The sequence below is a fragment of the Zonotrichia leucophrys genome, chromosome 6, assembly GCF_028769735.1.
Source record: "Zonotrichia leucophrys gambelii isolate GWCS_2022_RI chromosome 6, RI_Zleu_2.0, whole genome shotgun sequence".
Lineage (NCBI taxonomy): Eukaryota > Metazoa > Chordata > Aves > Passeriformes > Passerellidae > Zonotrichia > Zonotrichia leucophrys.
Window position 1 is genome coordinate 16,457,091 of NC_088176.1, and position 21,368 is coordinate 16,478,458.

Genomic DNA, 21,368 nt, shown 5'->3' on the forward strand with positions numbered 1-21,368 from the left:
GTTCATTGGCCAGAATTGGTGCCTTCTGACTTGTAGGAAATTGTATTTCTTTAAAATGTTTTGTCTTTGTGATAACCTTAGGAAGGGCCATCACACACCTCATTCTGTGCCTGTTTCACACCTAGTACTCTTCCCTTTGTTGGTTGTATTTAGAGCACTGTATTTCAGTACTGCTCTGATCAACTAATTCCCTCTAAGAACATTGGGAATCAGAATAATGGAATTGTTTTGGTTGGAAAAGACCTTCAAGATCATCAAATCCAGAGTTACCCTATCACTGCCAAGTCTACCACTAAACTATGTCCCCAAGTGCCACATCTACACTTCTCAAATACCTTCAGGGACAGTGACTCAAATTCTTCCCTGGTCAGTCTGTTCCAATGCCTGCCAACGCTTTCCATGGAGAAAAGTTTCCTTATATCCAATCTAAGCATCCCCTGGGGTAACTTGAATCCTGTCACTAGCTGCCTGGGAGAAGAGGCTGATCCATACCTTGCCATAATCTCCTTTCAAGCAGCTGCAGAGAGCAGTAAGGCTTCCCCTGAGCCTCCTTTCCTCCAGGCTAAACATACCCAGCTCTCTCAGCTGCTTTTCAGACCCTTCACCAGCTTTGTTGCACTTCTTTGGACACACTCCAGCACCTCAAAGCCTTTCTTGCAGTGAGGGGCCCAAAACTGAATACAGGATTCGAGGTGCAGACTCACCAGTGCCGGGTATAGGAACTTATGTCTCTGAAAAATCATACAGCAAAACCACTCCAGAGAGAAGAGTTTTCAGGTGGGCTAGGAAACACTCATTGTCGCTGATGAGACTTGGGAATTTCATGGAAAGGAGCACAGGCACAAGGCAGTGCCCACCAAGAGGGAAGGGCAGGGCAGGTGCTGCCTTCAGGCACTGCCAAACCCTGCAGTCAGTCCTGTTGGTGCTGTGGATCTGCTTTGCAAAGCCCCAGACACTCCCAGTGCTGGCTTTCCTTGCTGCACGCTTCATTACCCGGGTTACAGAAGTGCTGGGGAGGGATTTGCAGTGACAACAAGTCCCACTGCTGTGAACCTTTTACACCTCCCAGCCCAGGCCCCAGAGCGTTTCCCAGCTGCTGGGGTGCCCTGGGGGCTGTGGGATGGCACCCTGAGCCCGGGGGCTCCCCCAGGGCTGCTCAGCCCCAGCGTTTCCCTGCCCTCCCCTCTGGGGCTGGGCTGCCTTGGGCTCAGCTCTGGCACAGAGCGTTTCAGTTGCATCAGTGCAGAGTTGTTCTGTTCCACAGGCAGCCTCCCAGGCTAACGTGTGAGTTTTAAAAGCTTACTTAGCAAATATCAGATTTCGTGTTGTTTCATCTACCGCTTCCCACCCCAGTCTCAAGGCTAAGGACAAAAGCAATAATTTAACTTTACATCAATTTGCTGCTGGTCCCCTTCCCCAAGATTTCCAAATAACAAGCATTACCATTTCCCTAGCAGGCACTCCAAGCCCACAGCATCATAAAGGCCAAGTGAAGCCTTGGCATCTCTTCAGGAACTCAAGAGGAAATGAGACCCAAGACACCCACGAACTGGTAGACTGTAGAAACTGTTTCAGCCTGCTCCTGGGTTTAAAGAGTAAGCTGCCAGGACAAAAGGCTGTGGAAAATGTTCTCTCATAAAGACTCACAGTAAATGAGAGAGGTCAGCAGTGACAAAGCTGCTAAAGAGACACTAACTGTAGCTAGTTAGATAGGCTGCTGCCTGGGTCTGATACCTAAGGATTTGTCTGGAAGGTATTTTAACTTTTCAGGGTCTTGTCATCATTCCTTAGTAAGCTGAAGTAGTTAATACAGCAAAAAGATGTTTCCCTTTCTTTTACTGCTAATGTCTTGAATACATCATTGTGTCCTCTTTCAGGTTTTTTTTTTTTTTTTAGAAAAAACAGGTGAATGTAGGTAAAGTATAGAGCAGCAAAACCCTGTACATGCAGCATTAATGTGATCTTAACATATTTTGCAGGTGGGCAATTATTTCTGTGCAAATTTTCTCATTTAAAAAGTTTTAGCATTTGGAATGGCCAGTTCCAACTCTTTCTTAATGTATTTTTTTAGTTAATAACAAAAAAAAAAATTCCTTTTAGGGTCATTTTATCTTATCATCTCCAGGTCAGCATCTATGTTCCTTTATTAGCACATTTCTGTTCTTTCCCTGCTGGAGAAAAGCTGGTGGATTTGCATGCTATTTTCTCACTGACTCATTTTCCAAATATGGCCATTTAACAAATATTATTTCTGCAGGCAGCTATCCCCTTTAGAGCCTTCATAAAGGAAATTACTCAATCAATAAAGTTAATTTTTCCTCCCCCCTGAAGCAGCCACCCACCTCAGCAGATGTTAAGAAACAGACTAAAACAAACCTGGAAACCTACTCGGATCCAAACATCTCTTGCCAATATCCTCCTGCAGCTAAGGTTGAAATTAATACTTTGTCTATACTAGGAAGCACTGCAAGGAGCAAGAATGTGTTCTGCTTCTTTAATTAGCTGGCTGAAAGATTAATAAAGAGCAGTGATGAGCTCTGGTCCATTCTCACTGTGTTTAGACTCAACCCACTTCCATGATAAATACTGTTTTCTTGTTGAAACAAATGCAAAGTTGACATAAAGTTCAATTAATGATAAAGCCCAATGATGTGCACAGCAAAGATCACCACCATTCTAAAACTGCCCCAGTGGGACAGAAGGAACCAGTCCCATGCCTGCTTTTATCCCAGGAGGAATTCTGCACTGGAAACAGAGAGACTCACCTGGAGAGCTTGGGGAGACCCTGCAGCCTATGGATATTCCTGGGGAGACCCTCAAAGCCACTTGAGTGGGGTCTGTTTTTGCAAACCTGTGGGAAGTAATAATAGCATTGATCACAAGAATGAAATACACAAACCACCTGCTCTGCTTCTCTTCTGTTTTGACTAAGAGAAATTAAATTCAGCATTGTATATACTAAAAAGGGGACCTTGGCATCTAATCTACTCTGATTTACATTAACTTGATGTTCACAGAGAAAGTGTAGAATTCAACTGAGAAAGTTCAGAATTAGGTGCTTGTACACAAGGATGTGCAATCTCCCTGATTTGAACATGTTGGCAAAGGCAATGCAGAAATTGGCCCCAGTTTAAATTTCTGTGTGAATCACACTTGGGTAGAAGGGGCACAGATTTAGTGAGTGCATTAGCTGGTCTTACATAAAGTTCGGAAGAAAATAGAAAAATTAAGGCTTCAACTTAATGTTTAAGAAAAAACCAAAAAATGCAGGTGTTCTCAGGAATAATATCAAGACAATTTGGTAAAAGCTGAAGCAAATCTCCACAGAGGCAGAAGCCTCAGGGAGGCAAAACAAAAAAAATCCACCCAGTTAAGGAGAAGAGGATTTCATAGGAGAAACATGCATCAGAAATTAGTCAGAAATGCAGTATTAATGTGGAGCATTTCTCCTTGCAGTATGGAGATTGAATGGATGAAAGGTGGGAAGGAACTGGGACCATCAAGTCTAAGTCTATGATGTGAACTAAAACTGAGAGAAACACTGTAAATTGGAGAGAGAATGAAAGGAGAAACTGAATAAATTACCTACTGTTTAGCAGGATTTTAGATTAATATAATGCATTCTTAACTGAGTACTGCCACTGAGGGCACTTACAGAACAGGTCTGCTGAAATACCCAGAACAATCCTCCTGTCTCTGCACGGGCCTGTTTATGTTACAGGTGGCACATGCTTTGATGTTGTGTTAATAAGGAAGGGGTTGAGTACTAAGAGGACTTTGCATTCCTACCTGTGGCTGCTGGTTTGGCAGCAATTTCTATCCTGCTGGCACAATGGGCACTGGGAGAGCTGCTTGCAAAGAAATGAACCACTGTAATTTCAAGCAGAGCTGTTGCTGTTAAAAGGACAAAGGCAGGTTAATGACAAACAGAGGGAAATCTTCTCTAAGAAAATCTGATAAGTCAGTACCTGATTTGATGGGAGATCCAAGCTGGAAGGATGGAAGCAGTTTAACAAAGTGCAGCTGGCTCCTTACACGGGACTTTTGGGGAGAGCAAGCACAGCACTCCCTGCTGCTGGGAAATCAATGGCAAAAGCTTCTGCCTTCAGCAGCCCATGGGCTGCTTCAATTGAATTGATGATAAAAGATGGTGGTCAGAATCTTTCTGTGATTTAAACAGATATCTGTGACATGTATCATATACCATGAACTTAAAATGCAGAGGTCCAGCACATTCATACCTACAGCTCCAGAATATGAGTAATTCTTCTGCTTATTGCTGGGCAGCAAAGCACCAGGTCAATTTACCTTTGTTTTTCTACATAATTACCTGCTATAAATACCATAATATTAGCACATATTATAGATGCTATATATATAAAAATCAGAAGAGTCCAGCTCCAGCTGTGTCACATATTGAAAAGAACAAAGATTAAGTATATTGCTAGAAATATTTAGCACATAAGAGACCACAGCTGCAGAGCAGTGTTTGGTGGGTCATCCCGCCTGGGCATGGACTCTCTGTTTTACTAACAGCAGGCTCCTAAAGATCAGGGCTGATGACAGACTGCACACAGATGGAGTTTCCAGACCTTCAGATAACTCTGCACCTCCTCCCCAGCAATCACATCTGATCTGCAGCAGCTGTCTCATGCATTTAAGCTCAGTTTTAACCCAACCCTGTAAAGGTGGTTACCTTTACAATTCAAAATCTTGACTTGGGCACATCTGAGCCTAGGGAAAGGCTGCTCTGCACTGATAATTAACAGCAGTATATTAGATGCCAACTGCTTAGGGCTCAACAGGAAAAATGCTAAGTACTAATGAACATGGAGAGCATCTATAAAAACATTAACAATCTTTTGGTTTTTCCCTTTTTTCCTTGGCTTTTACTTTCATATACTTCAGCTATTAAGAAAAAATGTAATTTTTTTCTATTTAATAAGACATTTTCCGTTCACAGAACCCTCTTTCTTTCGCTGTAGCTGTATTTGTCATATTTGTAGTCTCTCCACGCCACTGAAGTTCTCCCAGTGTAAGGGGGAAGCTTTGCCTTTTGGTCTTCCAGAACTGGGCTTTAATCATTAAATTTAGAAAAATAAAATGCCTAATGGGGCTTTTGGAAAATTGTCAAAAGGTACTTTTTCTTTGAATGTAAAGCACAAACTCTACATGGATTCCACCCTTGATGAAAGATCACGGTGTGGGTGAAAGCTAAACAAGCCTTGATCCATCTGATTCTGAAGAACACTTGAGGAACTTTTCCTCGCGTTCCTTGGGATGGACACCTGTCAGGGCTTTGTGTCCCACCCTGAAACCTGGGTCTTGCATACATCCACAGGGCTTTGCTGAGGGCAGTCAGCTGTGTGCTGGGCTGCTGCTCCCCATTCTTATTCAGAATTGCTTCAGCACCTGGGTGTTGCTGTCTTGCTCAGGTGTTTATGAAAGTCAGAAAAATCTAACCACCTCCCTTTGTGAGTTTTGCAGAGACACAAGTGGAGCCTCCTAAATTGTTGCTTGGAAGGGATCAGTGACATTTTAAACATTCTTAATGCAGCATTCATTGATCATCATTCTAAATTTTACTGATGCATGAGGAGAGAGGGATTCAGTTCAGCTTTGGGTCATCAAATTAAAAATGTTTATGTGCCTTGTGGTCTGCTGCACTAGAGGGGCTTGTATCTATAAGCTTTTAGAGATGATTATAATTGATCCTGTGCTGAAGTGGAAGAAAACACATTTGACTTAGAGAGTCAATGGAAATAATCATCTCTGAGGACTACATTTGGATGAGTTCTCTGAGAAGCAGGTGACAACCCATGATGATGCTTTTTGCTTTTGGGACATTCTATCTTTTCTTAGAAGCTATTAATAGCATGAAGCACTGTCTAGTGCTTACTTTCCTGCAGAAACATTTGACTTATATTCACAAATGTGCACTCCTTACCACTATTCTTATTCCAGTGGTTCCTTGTGGGCAAATAAAAGCAGAGCAGATGATACAGCTGCTGCACTCTAGGTGGTTTTCCTTCCCCATGACCTGTGTTCCCAAAGAGTTTAGCAACAAGAAATCTCTGAATCCACAGCCTCAGTCTCAAGCTGATGGCCACAAGACCAACAAGTCTGTTTTCTATCAGAATTTCTGCCTGCAGTCCTATAGGAAGGCTCAGGGGTGCTCTTCTACTGATTTCCAGCTCTCAATGTTAGTCTGCAAACAGTAGCTGAAACTAAGTCTACACTTCCTAGTAGCAAAATGTGAGGACGTTTAGAAAACACAGTTTATCTGCTGGCTATGTACTTTAACCTGGCAGCAGTTAAGAACTGGGTGGTATTACAAATGTTTTTTGGTGAAAGGTCCCCTACAGTATATTCTATATAACCCATGGACAGACACCTTGTCTACAGTGAACTGAAGGCAGCCTTGCTGGCAGTGCCTTGAGCTCTACAAGGCTTCAAAGCCCACAGCCACTGCCCCTGTGCAGCCAGTTTCCTTCGCAGAGCTGCACATAGCTCAGACAGTCCTGCACCCCTGCAGCTGTGGAGCTTGTGTCCAGCTGCCTGGCACACCCTTGTGCTGGTGTGCTGGGCAATTTCCTCCTCATGGTGCCCTCTGGGATGTGACATCCCTGGCAATTCTTGTCCTCACCTTCTGGTGTGCAATTGGGAGAGATAAGAATTACTGGAGCTGAAGACTGAATTTCTTAGGGCTATCCAAATCTGGTTTTAGCCAGCCTCCTCTCGCGACTAGCAGTAGATGACATCAGGATGAAAATTAGTGTACAGCCCTCTCCCTTAGGAAGACAAGTAGGTTCTCCTATCACATCCACCTCTCAAAATTTAGAATATATTAGAAGGAACTCAGAACAATTTAGCTTTTTGTTGGCTTCTTTAAGCAGTGATTATTGTTGTTTCCCCATGATGGGAATTGAGACTATATTAAGGCTCATAAAGCATTTTACTCTAATTGTTTCACCTGAGAATTTGTTTGCCATAGAATAGTCTTGCCATAGAGAAGGAGCTGCAGGCAGAAATCAGTGTTTTGAGGCTGAATGCAGATGGTGGGCAGCTCACTGTGCAGTCACTGAAAAGGTTTAATGGCACTTTTCTCCAAAGTCAGGGAAGAGGCCTGAATAGATTTAGGTGTGAATTCTGATTTCACATTGCTGTTACTTTGAACACTTGTCTTGCACTTAAATTACTTTATTGGGACAAGTTGCTCTATTCTACTTTTACCTATGGCCGCGTTGCCATAGCAAAGTCACTCCTCATGTGTATGTTTTAAATACATAACCTACAAAGCCCTTTGGGTTCCTTTGAAAGGCTAGGCATCTATTTTCCAAGTGATTTTCTTGTTTTAAATACAACCTGTAAAACAAATGGAGAGCATGCAACCAGCAGGCCAGTTTGTATTTCCACAACACCACAAACCCATGGACATCTCTTGCATGTTACACATGAGAGTATTCCTTCAGCACAAGCCTTTATAGGATCAGGAATCTACATAACACATGTTTGGTTTCATGCTGTCATTATGATGTGACACAACACCTTGTTTTTATAGCAAGTACAGAAAATTAAACTATAACAGCCCTAGGTCAAAATCAGCAGAGCAAATTTTTTTCTTTCGTAGTACCACTTCTTTAAATAAGCTATACTAGCGTAACTTATGTATTTATTTTTATATGAACAAAAATTTTAATTAGCAAACATTTATGAATTTTTATGTCTCTGAATAAATTTTTTAAAAAAAGTTAAATTACATGGGCTATGCTTTGAACATGCATTCATCCACTCAAAGTATTAGCCAGAGAGCTCTTTTATAGTAATTTTTCCAAATAACAATTTAAAACAAAGTTGCATATTGCTTACCTCAAGCCCTGTAGTAATTTTTTTTTGCTGATTTATATAGTACTCTGGAAAAACTTTTCAGTCTAAGAAGAAGGATTCTGGCAATCAGCAGAACACAGAAACAGGAGTAGGCTGACTGCTGCAAGTTACAGAACTATTCAGCACTACAGACCCATGCCATTTTCTTCTCTTGTTCCAGGGATTTTGATTACCAGACAATGAATAGCTGTCACAGCACATGTCACAACTGAGACAGCCACAACACACAGAGTATCATCATACAATTTCAGAAAGCTTCAACACATACAGAGTAACACCTTACCACTTCAGAAGGCTGCAAGCATCTGCCCTTCTTCTTCTTCAGCCCAACCTTTTACACCCTCATGGTGATGCACTGTACCTGTGTGCCCTCTGTTCCTCTGGTGGTTGGCCAGTGCCCCTGGGCACTCCATGGCTCATTGCTGTCAGTGCTGCTCACCTGTTTGTCACAGCTGTGCCACTCCCAGTCAGCACACACTGTGCACCTACGGTGACAACCTGAGCTAACGCCTGGAGAAAGGCTCTGGAAGCAGCTGGTGCAATTGCTGTGTAGCATCATAAAGCAATCCACACTGGAGATGAGGACAGTACTCAGGGAAGTACAGCTCCTATTCTGGACACTGCTTCCAAGGGCAAACAGCATTGGTAGCCCTGCCTATTTCTCTTTCCCTGGTGATAGTATCAAATATTCCATGAGTTCTTTGTGAGTTCTAAGGTGCTTTACACATCCAGCATCATAAACTAGCAAAGCACATGAGCAACAGTGAATTTCCTGAGCTCACTATTTAGGATGTTTAGAACTCCTGATGTTTGGTGTAGCATAAGGACACAAAGAGCACACAGAGCGCTTCTAGCAGGTGCTGGGAGGGATATGGGAATAAAACACATTTTAGAAACTAGTCAAGACAAAATCACACTACTTTAAGAAGGACATGGACAGAGAAATTAAAGGAGGAATGCTGGTTAGTAATAAGTTCTGCTGGTTCAGGAGATGTGCTAGGACTCTAATATGGAGTCTGTAGGCAGCAGGACTGGAAGTTTTTGGGGCATGGGACACATACATGTGCAAAAGGATGACATTAAATCCAAAGTGTCTCCAAAATTGGTTTTAGTACAGCTTTTGTTAAGTTACTTTTTGTAATTATTTTCCATATCTAAAAGTGCACTTACTGCCATTATTTGTGTACTACAGGAAAGGACACAACATTACCTATAAATAATTCAGATAAGATAAGGTGTTTTTGCATATAAGAAAGTTTTATTTCCCTGTGTGAGTTTAATGGGATAGATGCCCATTTTTAATGGGAAACGGAATCTTGCGAACCTGAAGAGAAAGGCTTACAAATAGTCTGGAAAGGAAATAGGATCAAATGAAATGCAATTGAAAAAAAACTCAAAAAACCCAGAAAATCAGAAGTTATAGTTTCTTCAAAAAATAGGCTGTGAGGAAATGAGCTGCATTGCAAAGGACCAAAACATGCCAAAACTAAGCTCAAAGATGTTGCAAAAGCAGGGGAAAAAGTCAAGGAGGAAGACAAAACTTGGAGGGGAAGATATGAGGGACATGGCATGGATACTTAAAAAAAAAAAAAAGAAAAAAATCTATCCCTAAGTCAGAGCCATCAAAAGGCATGGCATGCCATCAAGGGCAGGGACATGCACCAAAGATTCCTCTCTTGGTCCCCACTGAAATCGCAAGATTTCATTTCCTTTCAGGAAGGGAAAAGGAATCTTGAGAATTTGAAAAGAAAGGCTTACAAACACTCTGGAATGGAGATAGGATCAAATAAAATGCAATTGAAAAAGCCTCAACCTTTTATTAATTGTGGATGCAGCAGTCTTCTTTCCAAATGAACATGTTGGAAGTGTGCCACTGGAACAAGGTGCTCATATTACATACTGCCAGCAAATTTCTGTTGCTCTAATGAAACCTAAATTACGAAATCACTTTTCTTCTGAAAAACATTACTGTTACCTATAATGACATTGCCTTGCATATCCTCCTCTAGAATAAGAGAGGGAAAAATAATTAGGGTAGAAAGCAATGTGAATCATAGTTCCAACAGGGATATTCATGTGCTGCACCCTTGATGTAAACAGCTGTTTGTATTTCACCTAATTTCCTCCTTCTATAAAACATAATACAGCCTTATGACTTATCAGGCATTTGTTACTATTCTTATGCATGAGGTTTTTTCCCCCCACAATGGTTCTCTTTTTAGCTACCTGAAACAAAGTAATTATTTAGAATAATTTTATCACTGCATTTTAAATGGAAATCTTCCTTGAGGAAAAGTTTACTATTTAGAAGTAGAATTTTGCACTTCTATGCAATTCAATTTCTGTTTAATAAATAATGATATGACATTATGTAGAAGCATTATGTAGAGTTTGGGTTTTTCTTTTCACTGAGTGACCTTAAATCTCAGGAACACTTTTAGAAGAAGGGAAAGTATTGATTTATGACCTTTGACAAATCTGGAGGTCAAATATCCCATGTGGTTAAGGTCCAAAGAAAGCCACTGAGGCTGCACTGCTTCACCTGCACAGGGTACAGAGCAGCCAGCGGTGCCACAGCTGCTCTCAGCCTGTTAACAGACAATTAACAAATTGCAACTAACAAATACTATTTAATCATATGCATGTATTGCAATGTGCTGCATTTCACATTTTGTGCTCACGAGCAATTGTTTTTTTCCTAACATGTAGAAGGATTTTACAAGAAGATACAGAATGTACTTTGTCTCAGATTATTTTACTCCAATCAGCAATCCTTTCTATTATTTCCATATCTGAGCCACATCTCAACTCAGAGGTAGTGTTGCAGACAAAAGGTCCAAGCTCTCTTGAAAACAGGGTTCCCTCCATTGTTTTTCTTTGCAGTAATTCCGTATATAGTGTGAATAATGCTACTTCACACCAAGAGCTCACTTGTAAGGATATCCTCTATCTTCCAATTTGCATGCACATTTATTTTACACTACCTTAGAGTTAAAACAACTCAATGACATTATAAAGATAAGTGCACAGAATAATAAAACTACTGAAAACATATTAACTCAGAAAAACATCAAAAAAGGGAGAGAAGATAAAGCACTGAAATTAGGTTAAAAAAAGTTGCAGAATCTCTATGGGATTGCTCTTTCTTTTTTTTTAAAAAGCCTCAAGCACACAGTCACACTGTAACCCACCTGGTTATATTTTACAAATGGGGTCCCAATTCCAGACAACTTTAATGTTAGGCAGAACTCTGCACCTGTGAAAATGAACAGTAGCACTCTATGACATTAACTAGAATAAAATCAGGCCATGAAAAAGCTTGTTTTTTCTATAATGAATAATATTATTGCATTCTGTTTTCTACTCACACTTCTGTGAGTTGACAGTATGCTTGCATGATTAAGATATAAAGCCAGCAAATGTTTTAATTCAAATATTATTACAAATGACAAAGAAGTCAGATAAAACCAGAGATTTTTTTATTGCACAAAATAAATTATATAGAAACAATGCAACAAAACAACTCGTATTGTAGGCTGCACAACAGATGTTACAACATGAATATATTTATTGCTTTGAGAAAGGAGCAATTCAGTGCTAGTAAGCAGATTAGTTATACTTCTTGCTCATCTAGATTTTTCATAAAATTAATCCAACTGGGCTAGAGGCATCTTGCAGCATACAGGTCAGGCCAAATTGTTGTTTGTTATCATCCATTATAAAGGTGCTGTAAACCCTCTTGACATTAGCATGGAACACCAATTTAGCATCACCAGTACTGAGCCATACAGGTAGTTCACTGTTAGAAATATCATTACATATCTGATACATTTATACACAAGTTCTAGAGGCCCACTCACAGGCTTTGCATGAGCTATTGTTTCAAAATAAATCTTGCTTACAAATGTGGATGCAGATTTGAACAGGCTTCACTCTACATCAAGAGGCACGACCACGAGGTTTTGCCAAAAAACCCCAAGTACAGCACTTCCTGTCCCTAAATGGAAAATTGGTCACTAGGGCTGACTCAGTTATAAATGTCTCACTTTTTCTAGGGCCACACTCAGATTCCAGATTAAAAATCTCCTCACATTCCTTTGGTAGAACTGGGTGAAATTTACAGTGCTTTTTAAAAGTACTTCAAAACACAACATATTTGGTTCTTCAAAACATACAAGCATGCAGCGCTGGTATTGCACTCAGATCAAATGGATTTTAAACTACTACTTTGTGGACCCTGAGATGTTGACCCTAATGAATTACTACAGAAATTAGCTCTTAACAAAAATTATAAAAATGGGCAATGTTCATGTAATAAAACATATCAAATCCTGATCAACTGCAGATCTTTGCAAAGCATGAACATAAATGAGAGAATGCCATTCCAAATGTTTATAATCTGAGTCAAATTCTCCCCCAGTTTGTCAAGGACACAAGTATTTACTCAGCTGAGTTCCCACCAATGAATTCTACTGCTAGTGTACACATTATTGCAAAACTTACTCATGAGAAGGTTAATATAATAAGAGTAAATTTAAGCAATATTAGTCACCCATGAAAGGAAATTAAGTGAGGAAGTGGGAAGCCTGGCTCATTTCAAGTCTCAGCTACAAGGATAATTATAGAAAGTCACTCCACTGAGGTCAAGCTGGAGAACTTAACTGAGCATCAGGCCCATGAAGTAGATCTCTGTAGAATCCCACTGAAATAAGTAAAGAGATTTTGGATTGTACACTAATATGTACACAAACAAATATGGTTGCCACTCTTTACTATACTTTAATAGAATTCTTTACGTATTTTTTCTTCCCTGAAACTGTGTTAATGCATTATGATGAATCAAAACACAGTTGAAAGTTTGGTTTCAATTAGCTGCAAAATATTATCAGAAGTGAATTATTCTGAATTTTAAAAAATAGTATTAGCCCAAATTCTCAGCATCTTTAGTGATGCCCTCACATTCCATGCATGTACCCAGCAGCAGCTTCCTTTGAAGGAAGGTAAGTATTAAACTTGACTAATCTTGCACACTTTTTCATCGAGGGGACTCTTTATTAAACACTGTATGTAAAATTCTGTCATCTTATAAAGAATGTTAGTAACATAGTAAGATTCAACTAAACAGCCAGATATACCCTGAAATGTCCATTGAAACACATGCAGCACAAAAAATGATTAGCATTTTTTATACTTATTATGAAGTAGAAAAGTTATAAGGCAGGATGAAGCTAATATCAAAGATGAAAAACAGCACCACAAGCCTGTGTTTTGCAATTGCTTTCTGGTTGGACACAATCTATTATCATAGTCAGATACAACTGATTAATGTGAGAAATGCATTTAGCCCAGCTGTACTAACTATACAGCTTCACACAGAATAAACATTCCATAAATCAAAAGAAATTGCATTTGAGCACAAAAAATAAAAAATAAGTAAGTGATTCTCTAAGCAGCATTTTGTTTTCTTCTTTTTTTTCCAAAACATTAACATAGATAGATATTGGACTGATTAAATATCTACAAGTGCTTTTCCTTTACAAAAATACATATATTCGTAAGAGTAGGATAGACTGTCATTAACAATGACCTGTGTTTTTTTCACTTCAATTTGAATGATTTATAAGCTAAATTTTACAACCACAAAAAGGTTTATTTGTAATAGGATGTTATCACTTTTGACAAAAAGCTTAAAACATTTCATATTTTAAAACAAATTAGCAACGTAAGATCACAATATGTTCTATGAGCTCCTAAGTACTGTGAGGGCTGCTTTATTAAAAACTGGTAACCACTGATCAAATGCAAGGAAGCATTAGAACATTATTACTGCTCACCATAGGCTCCTTTCTTTTTACTTGGATCACAGCTTATATAAGGACACTTAGGCCCCCACCCCCAAAAAATCCATTGAGAGTAACTCTATATCATCTATTCAGTAGCCTGGAACATCCAACAATTCAGGCTTTGCATTAATTAAAAAAAAAATGCAAAATACTTTCCTTTCAATAGTTAAGTCTGCAATAAGGGAAAAAATGATGCATTGCTTCATGTTTGTGCTAAGAAGCTTCTATTTGAGAAAAAAATATGATCAGTAAGTATTAGAATGAAATCTTTCAGCCAGCTAAATAATTATATTGACCTATTACTTTCCAGTGTAGTTAGCCACTATCCTGGAAAGGGAAATCAAGATAATTTGGATTTTTTTATTCTCTCTGTTTTATACTTCACAAGTAAAATAATCACTTCTTACTAATCAATGGTCTCACATCAAGGACAGCAATGCCATTTGCTAAAAAAATAGCTATAAAAATCTGTAAAACATACTTAATATCTTCTCATTATCCTCCAAATCTGTCCTTTCCACCCTCCAAAATATCACTGAACTACAACTAGAAACCCCAAAAGTAGCTTGGTGACTATTTTGTGCTTTGGAAGGTTTACAGGATTGACAGCACACTGAGTTTTTTGTTAGTTCACAGGCCAGGTATAGCAGACACATCAGTAAATGCAAGCCTTTGTGCTTTTCCTCAGGAGTATGAGCTGGGACTCAGAGCTACTCTATGTCTGTTGACTAAACCTCAATGCTATTCCTGTTGTTTCTTTCATTTCTAATTTGTTTTGGAAACTGCTAGGTGTGCCTAACCCTTCAGCTTGGTGACACAGACAACTACCACTGGTTCAGCTCTGCTTGACTGGCTCCAGGTACCTCTTGACCATTTAGGCTCTCCAGGAAAGTGTCAATGTCATATTCCAAGTTCATTTCTGGGTGGCATTACCTTTGGTATTAAATAGGTCCCTTAAAACTATCAGGCAACCAGATTATCCATAAAAATAGTTTATTTTTAAAAAACCCTAGTTTTTAAGAACAAACTAAGTATCTGACAACAAAGACTAATTTTAAATCAATAAGTGTGTGATATTTTTCCAGTAAAAATGGAGCATGTTTCATTTCACCACAACAAAATTCAGGAGACAACAAGAACAATATCTACCATACTCAATATAATACAAAACTGAATTTTAAGAGTAGAATACCATTATAAAATATGTGCCTTGCACTTTACAATAACCATCTTCATTACAACTTCATTTGTAATAAAACCCTCAGTATGTTAACTAGCAGCAAAACCATTTTACTGTGCAGCTATTTTGTATATTGTAGAGTAACCTTCTCTCAACTCTTTGCTTTGCACTGACTGTCATAAGGAAAAAGGAAAATGCACAGTAGCTACTTCTGTTCACCTCATCCTGTCAACTGTCAGCAGTGTTAGAAGCATGTCCTAAAAATACAAGTAGAAGTTACTTGAAAGAAGAGGACCTAATGGTTCAGAAAAGCAAGCAAAGTCAAACCAATGCCTATCTTTGGTTAAAATGAATGTAACAGCAAAATCTACTGCTCTACAGACATCTCTCATTCCAGAATTTCTCCTCCATCCTGAGCTTACCAAACTTTGTCTCCTTCTGTAAATACAAAAGATAGCCTGGACATCTCTACCCATGTACAGAGCTCCTCTGCTTCACTGCCCCACTCCAGGACCACAGAGACCTAAGTTAAAAAAGGTACCCAAATGCAGAAGATTTATGGCACATACCTTGGATAGAAGGATCTTTTGGGAATTAATTAATTAATTTCCTATTCTGCAACCTAAGGTTTTAATCTGACCTACAGACAGTGCAGACAGAAGGTAGAAAAGATCAATAGGTACATCTCCTTATGAAAAAAAAAAAAATTAAATACTGTAAGATCATCTTTTGAAGGACATTCCTGCAAGGGATGTTTCAGCTGAGGTCTGAAGGTCAGACAACCCCTATGTGACAAAATTAGAGGTAAATGTGCAGTTGGAAGTTTTCACATTTCCTTCAGGTGAATCAATCCCCTCATGTTTTGGAACTCATCCTGGAACACACTCCAGTAGGCTACAATCCCTCCTCAAAGAAGTGTTTTTAGCTGAAACCTGTATAGAAGCATGACCTTGCTCAAATTGACTGTGAAGGATTGAAAATGCAGAGCTGTGAAAACTGCTGAAATCCATGAGAACTGTCTGATAAATGCAACCTGTGAGCTGACACCTCATGTGCAATTTCACCTTTATAAGTCCTTAATGTTTTGACTTTTGGGTAGGAAATGGGATGCAGTATGGGAATGGTCAAAAGATGTCTAAGAACATAGAATTAATTACTGGAGAGAGGGTGCCTGTTATGACATTTTAACTGAGAAAAATAAGAAGTCAACAGAGCCTGAAGTAAAATGAGAAGGGAATATGCAGCATGATATATGCATTTTCAGAGGAAGCTAAGAGATGCTTTCAATCTGCCAGATTAAGAGATGCAACTGGACCAAACTCTTGGATAAGGATGTAAGTCTTAATTGCCTTTGCACTTTTCCAGAACAAAAATGAGTTTGATCAGTGAATTAAGAATATTTTTTTTTTCTGGTCAGTGAATAAATACCTCTTGTCTGCAGTTATATGAAAAAAAAACCAACAAAAAATTCAACTCAGTGATTAGTTCAATTAAAGGACTAAGCCATGGCCTATTTTTTTTAAACAGCAGGGAAGAAAAAATTGTTTACTTCTCTCACTAAGTCATGTACACCAGTTATTCATGGGAGAGATGAGATGGAACTCTGGACCATTATTTTGTCTGCAGTAAGAGCCTAGCTTATATCTAAATGGAATGGGATGGGATCAGTCTCTTTTCTCCTGCAGACACACTAGAACTGTTTGTGATAAGAGCAGAAAAGTCAAGACAAGCTGCTGAAACCTATGGAGACAAAAAGACGAAGATCCAGGATTAATGGGTTCCTCATGCAGAAAATGGAATATTTTCAACATAAAAGTACTTATTTTAATATAATTTCTACTGAGAAAGGCTGGTTTTAACTTAAACTATCTAAAAGAACACATTTCTTTTTATCCTCTTTTCCCATGAAAGCTTCTCAATAGAGTATGCTTATGATATATTCTTGCTGAAAATATTAAGACCATAGATAAAATTCAGAAGCAAATATTACCCTGTCAAATGAAAATAATGGGCTTAAAAGGTATTCTGTATTAGTAATCAGGCACTTCACTTTGTGTAACATTTTCAGTAAAGTCAAGATAATACTTGTGTAACTTTTTTTTTGCATAACTGCAAGCTGGCTGAGTATGCACAATATACTTCTTGCACTGCAGACTCCTAGGACCCAAATCCCCAAAGCTTTCATGTGAACAATACCAACTACAGTGATGAGTCACTTCAGTTATTGTAGCAATCTTATCTGGTATTTCATGAAAAAATTCCTTCACAGGACTAGGCCCTTAGCTACCAGGAATGTAGTAATGCATCATGGAAGATACATTTACTAATTAATCATCTAATTCCATATTGTTTGAGATATTACAGATCTTGTTTCTAAATTCTAGCTGATGGCTTGTTACTTGATAAATGCAGCAACCAGCTATGCTCGAAAAAAAGTTGTTTATGATTTTCATTAATGAGCTTTTCACTTCTAGGGGAAAAAAAATCCAAGCAGCACCAAATGTGCTAAATAAGGGACAGCAAGGTTAGGTAGTCGTGCGGAATTTTTTAGGTCCCTCTGCAGTTAGATACTGCTAATATGGAAAAGTCAGAGTCATAGAAACACAGTGGCAGCAACACTTATTTTATATTCTTATGTTTTACAAGGATGCAGTGGTGACACCTTGTCATGGAAATGCTCAGAATGTGTGACTTTATCCAGGCATCAGTTCTAGCATGGCATATGGTGCAGTCTGATGGGAATGCCTAGGTACTCATTTCACTTTACCCCATCTTTGGCACACAGGAATCTGCACATGCATTCTCATATTCCTATGGTGCTCAGATACTCTTAATTGGCACAAATAAATAAATCTGTGTATCTGTAGAGGCATGGCACATATGTACTATATGAGTGAAAATTTCCTGTAAAGAAGGCAGTGCCTGTGTTGAACAAGCTGCCCAGTTAAGATATGTATTTCACTGGCACTTGACTTTTTAAAAAATGATTAAACTATAGCAGCATTCAGGCACCATGCCATCAAACCAGAAATGCAGAAAGTGTAGGTGGCTAGTTCATGCATTTAATGCCGCCATTCGCAGCTGGGAACGTCGGTTCAGATCTGTCAGTATTTTCCATGCTCAAAATGAAGATTTGCCTTCTGTAATCCAGCTTTAACTTGCATCAAGAAAATACCAGGAATCAAAACCAATGTCCATCTCTGACTGAGAAAATTCATGATTCTCTGAATTATGAATATAGGAAGTTATCAAACAGTCAAAAAAGCTTCTATTAGTTGCCATTCCACCACCAAGGTAAAATAGTGCTATTCCAAGGGTCCTGTTAGGTGGATGGATTAAAACTTGTATGTTCCTGTCTTTTTACAACAAGTCTGTTCAAATTTTTTCAAAACAGCAAACACAATTGTTGAGAAAAAAATTGTGCTGCGAACCAAGCAGAAATTATGTTTAAGCATCCTAGCATTAGTTTTGGGAAACTGAAACAGGTGTTTTATGTCAAGCAAATTTACAGTGAAAATTCTGGTAAAAAACACATGAAATATATAAAAATTTTAAGGTGTAATTGGTATGTGCATGTAAATATTTACAAATCATATCCTATTTCTACTGTACAAAACAACTGTATATATTAAAGAGAAGAGTGATTTTCAATCAGAAAGCATGCTCTGCTCTTCCAAGCTGCTCCATGAGGTGGACTTCTATATACAAGAAGAATCTATTTTTCCCTAGAGACTCTGCAGTGAAGGGCCCTCCCTACAAGAAGCATCTTCTTTCTGTCAGGTAGTGCATCACAGGCTGGGTGGGCAGCAGGATGTCTGCTCCCAGCAGCCAGCACGTCCCCCCTGCCTGTTTCTGGGCAAAGCAGGGCCTGTGCTGGCCAGCACACTGCAGAAAGGGGCAGCAGCATCTCCCTAAACGTCTTCCTTCCCCAGTTCCACTGGCATTCCACAGTATGTGCAACCTTGACCTGTAATGGCAGGGTTCCTTAGCAGACTGCTATTGACAGCATCTTGATTTCTGCATGTCATATGGGCTTTGGAGTGCAGTGGTAGGATTCAACCCAAGTTCATGGGATTCCTCAAGTCACCAACGTTAGAATGCTTAACAACGTTAAAGGGGCCAGACCTAATCCACAACCTGCTTATTTCTCCTACAGAACATACTACTGTACATGAACATAAACTTACAAAGCCTTACATCTATCTTTTGTATTTGATCCCAAGAAAGATTTTTCACTTTGTCTATCTAAGAATGATCAGTTCACTCTACAGTAGCTTGTGAAAAATTGATTTGGTTCCTTTTTGCTGTATGCAAAAGGCATAAGGAAAGTAAATAGTTATCTACAACACTAGCAGGCATGTACTAAGTAGAAATTACATAACATGACTGAACTGTAAGTATCACCAGAGAATCTGATCAGAAAAACTCAACTGACTTTTAAGCAAAGACAACAGAAGACAGAAAACATAAACACTGCTATGCTCCCTGCAACATTACCAAAAACCCCAAGGAACATCCCATACTAGAACCAATATGCTTGTAATACCTAAGGCAACAATCACTTTTTATCCAGCACAACCAGGTCTTAGATAAAAAAAGGTGACCTGAAGAATTATTTTGGTCAGACTGCTAATCTTCAGTATTGCATTACCTCTAATTTTATGGAAATAGTTTTATGCTGTGACTTAACTAATGAAAATTTCTGTAATGAATTCTAAACTCCAGATAGTCACAAGAGATACAGTAATGTCATTAAAGCTATATATTATTTTGTCTTAGTATATTATAGACCTCTATTCAATCTTAAAAGAAAATATTTGTTATGAAAAGTAGTAATTATGAAAAATTTTGCCTTGGCCATAATTTTGTAGAGGAATTTAGTCGTTCCATAGACATTTGTATTATTTTACCTTCATTTAATGGAGGTTTTATTAGAAGAAATGTAATCTGACCAGAAGCCATTTTTCCAAAAATAGCTAGTATCCCAAATTCCAAACTTCAGGGAAACCATGGAAAGTGCAATCACAAAGGCTACAATGCTTTCAAGCAATATTAGCAATTTTAAGATTTAAAATTAGTATTTTGAATTACCATGTTCTACACCTCTTGTTCAGTGTAATTAATCTTCATTCACTGCAAAAGGACTGTTGCACACTCATGAGTGAGCTATACCTGGACCCATGAGAACCTTATCAAGGAAAAGGTAGTGGCCTAATCACCACTTTTCTAAATATATTTTCTGTACAAAATATTGTCAAGGTATAATCCTTAGTTATTTTTACAGTACTCTATGATTTAAACAACAATATTCAGTAAAGTAGTAAGTGTGTGAAACTGCAACACCACATGAATGAGCACTCTGCCATTTTGCTAGTGTAATCAATAGTAGGACCAGAAAGGTTTTCTAACACGCAAGCAAAAATATTCCATAGGTTTTGAGTCTTGACTGTACACTTCATGATTTTGGCTATGATTTGCAGCACACTCTTAAGATACACAAATATCTTATGCACATTTCAGTAGCAGAATGGCACTTGGCTTGCTCTAATAGAAACAACAGAGATGCAACTGACAATTTTAAGAAAGACAATGTCCTTATTTGCATGCTGAAATTCTGGCTGTGTCCCCCCAATCCAGGCACATCCATTCATTGTGCAATCTGTCGATGGGTAAACAAATAGTGCAGGATTCATCTCAGTGGGATCTGGCCCTTTGGTCTAACCGAAGTCAATTCTAGGTCGATACTGAAGTACCATAGGGTAAGACTGAAAACAAGCAAGGGAAAAACAACAACAAAAACAGACAAGAAAGCATGAAGACATGATTCATAAACAATACAAAGAAAATGCAATTAAAGACTACCTTAAGAATAGCCAAATCTTATCTCTAAGACAGATGTATATGACAATGTTAAATTCATCCCTGTACTTCAAATCTATTAGCTTTTTGTTACTGATATACAGTTTCTGTATCTGCTTTTATATATTTCAATATTTATGTTTTATTATATTTATACTTGGGAGTGCTCAAACAAGTCTGTTTTCTGTGTTGCTGTGTTTGATAAAAAGCAATCTTGACATTTTATACTTTCTAAACCAAAGTATATTTACAGGTGATGTACTTGGAAATTTATATACAGAGGTTCCATAGCTAGACTACAAAAAAAGGTCAAATTGCTGTCAGCTGGTTTTCTGAGAGATGGCCTTCTCCCCAGATCCAAACTCCTTAACCTCAGATCTAGTTATAAGTTTTTATTGATTCCTACTGAGAAAAAAAAACAACAAAGCAAACAAAAAAAAAAGAAAATCAACCTCTTGGGTCCCTAAATTGGATAGAAGTTGTGGAATGGCAGGGAAGAATGGATGGGTTTCCCAAAAGGGCTGTAGAATATCTGGGCACTTGTTGCTCAAACCTCTTATTTTTCCGTCTGTCAGCATTTCATTTGTCTCAAGTCTTCT

The 21,368-nt window shown here is 38.6% G+C and overlaps 1 protein-coding gene and 1 long non-coding RNA gene across 8 annotated transcripts in view; both read right to left on the reverse strand.

Moving 5' to 3' along the window:
- LOC135449769 (uncharacterized) overlaps positions 1 to 4,538 on the reverse strand; it is a 31,936-nt gene extending 27,398 nt beyond the window's left edge. For all 3 annotated transcript variants that reach the window (XR_010440830.1, XR_010440831.1, XR_010440832.1), the window contains exons 1-3: positions 3,969 to 4,538; positions 3,790 to 3,894; positions 2,766 to 2,851 (exon numbers count right to left, since the gene is read on the reverse strand). This is a non-coding gene — a long non-coding RNA (uncharacterized LOC135449769). The remainder of the gene's footprint in view (positions 1 to 2,765; positions 2,852 to 3,789; positions 3,895 to 3,968) is intronic.
- A 6,806-nt stretch (positions 4,539 to 11,344) lies between these two features.
- Positions 11,345 to 21,368, reverse strand: part of PCGF5 (polycomb group ring finger 5) — a 100,006-nt gene continuing 89,982 nt past the window's right edge. For all 5 annotated transcript variants that reach the window (XM_064716116.1, XM_064716117.1, XM_064716115.1 and 2 more), the window contains one exon: positions 11,345 to 20,675. In XM_064716116.1, the coding sequence (XP_064572186.1) occupies positions 20,628 to 20,675 (48 nt within the window). In that variant the 3' untranslated portion in view covers positions 11,345 to 20,627. The remainder of the gene's footprint in view (positions 20,676 to 21,368) is intronic.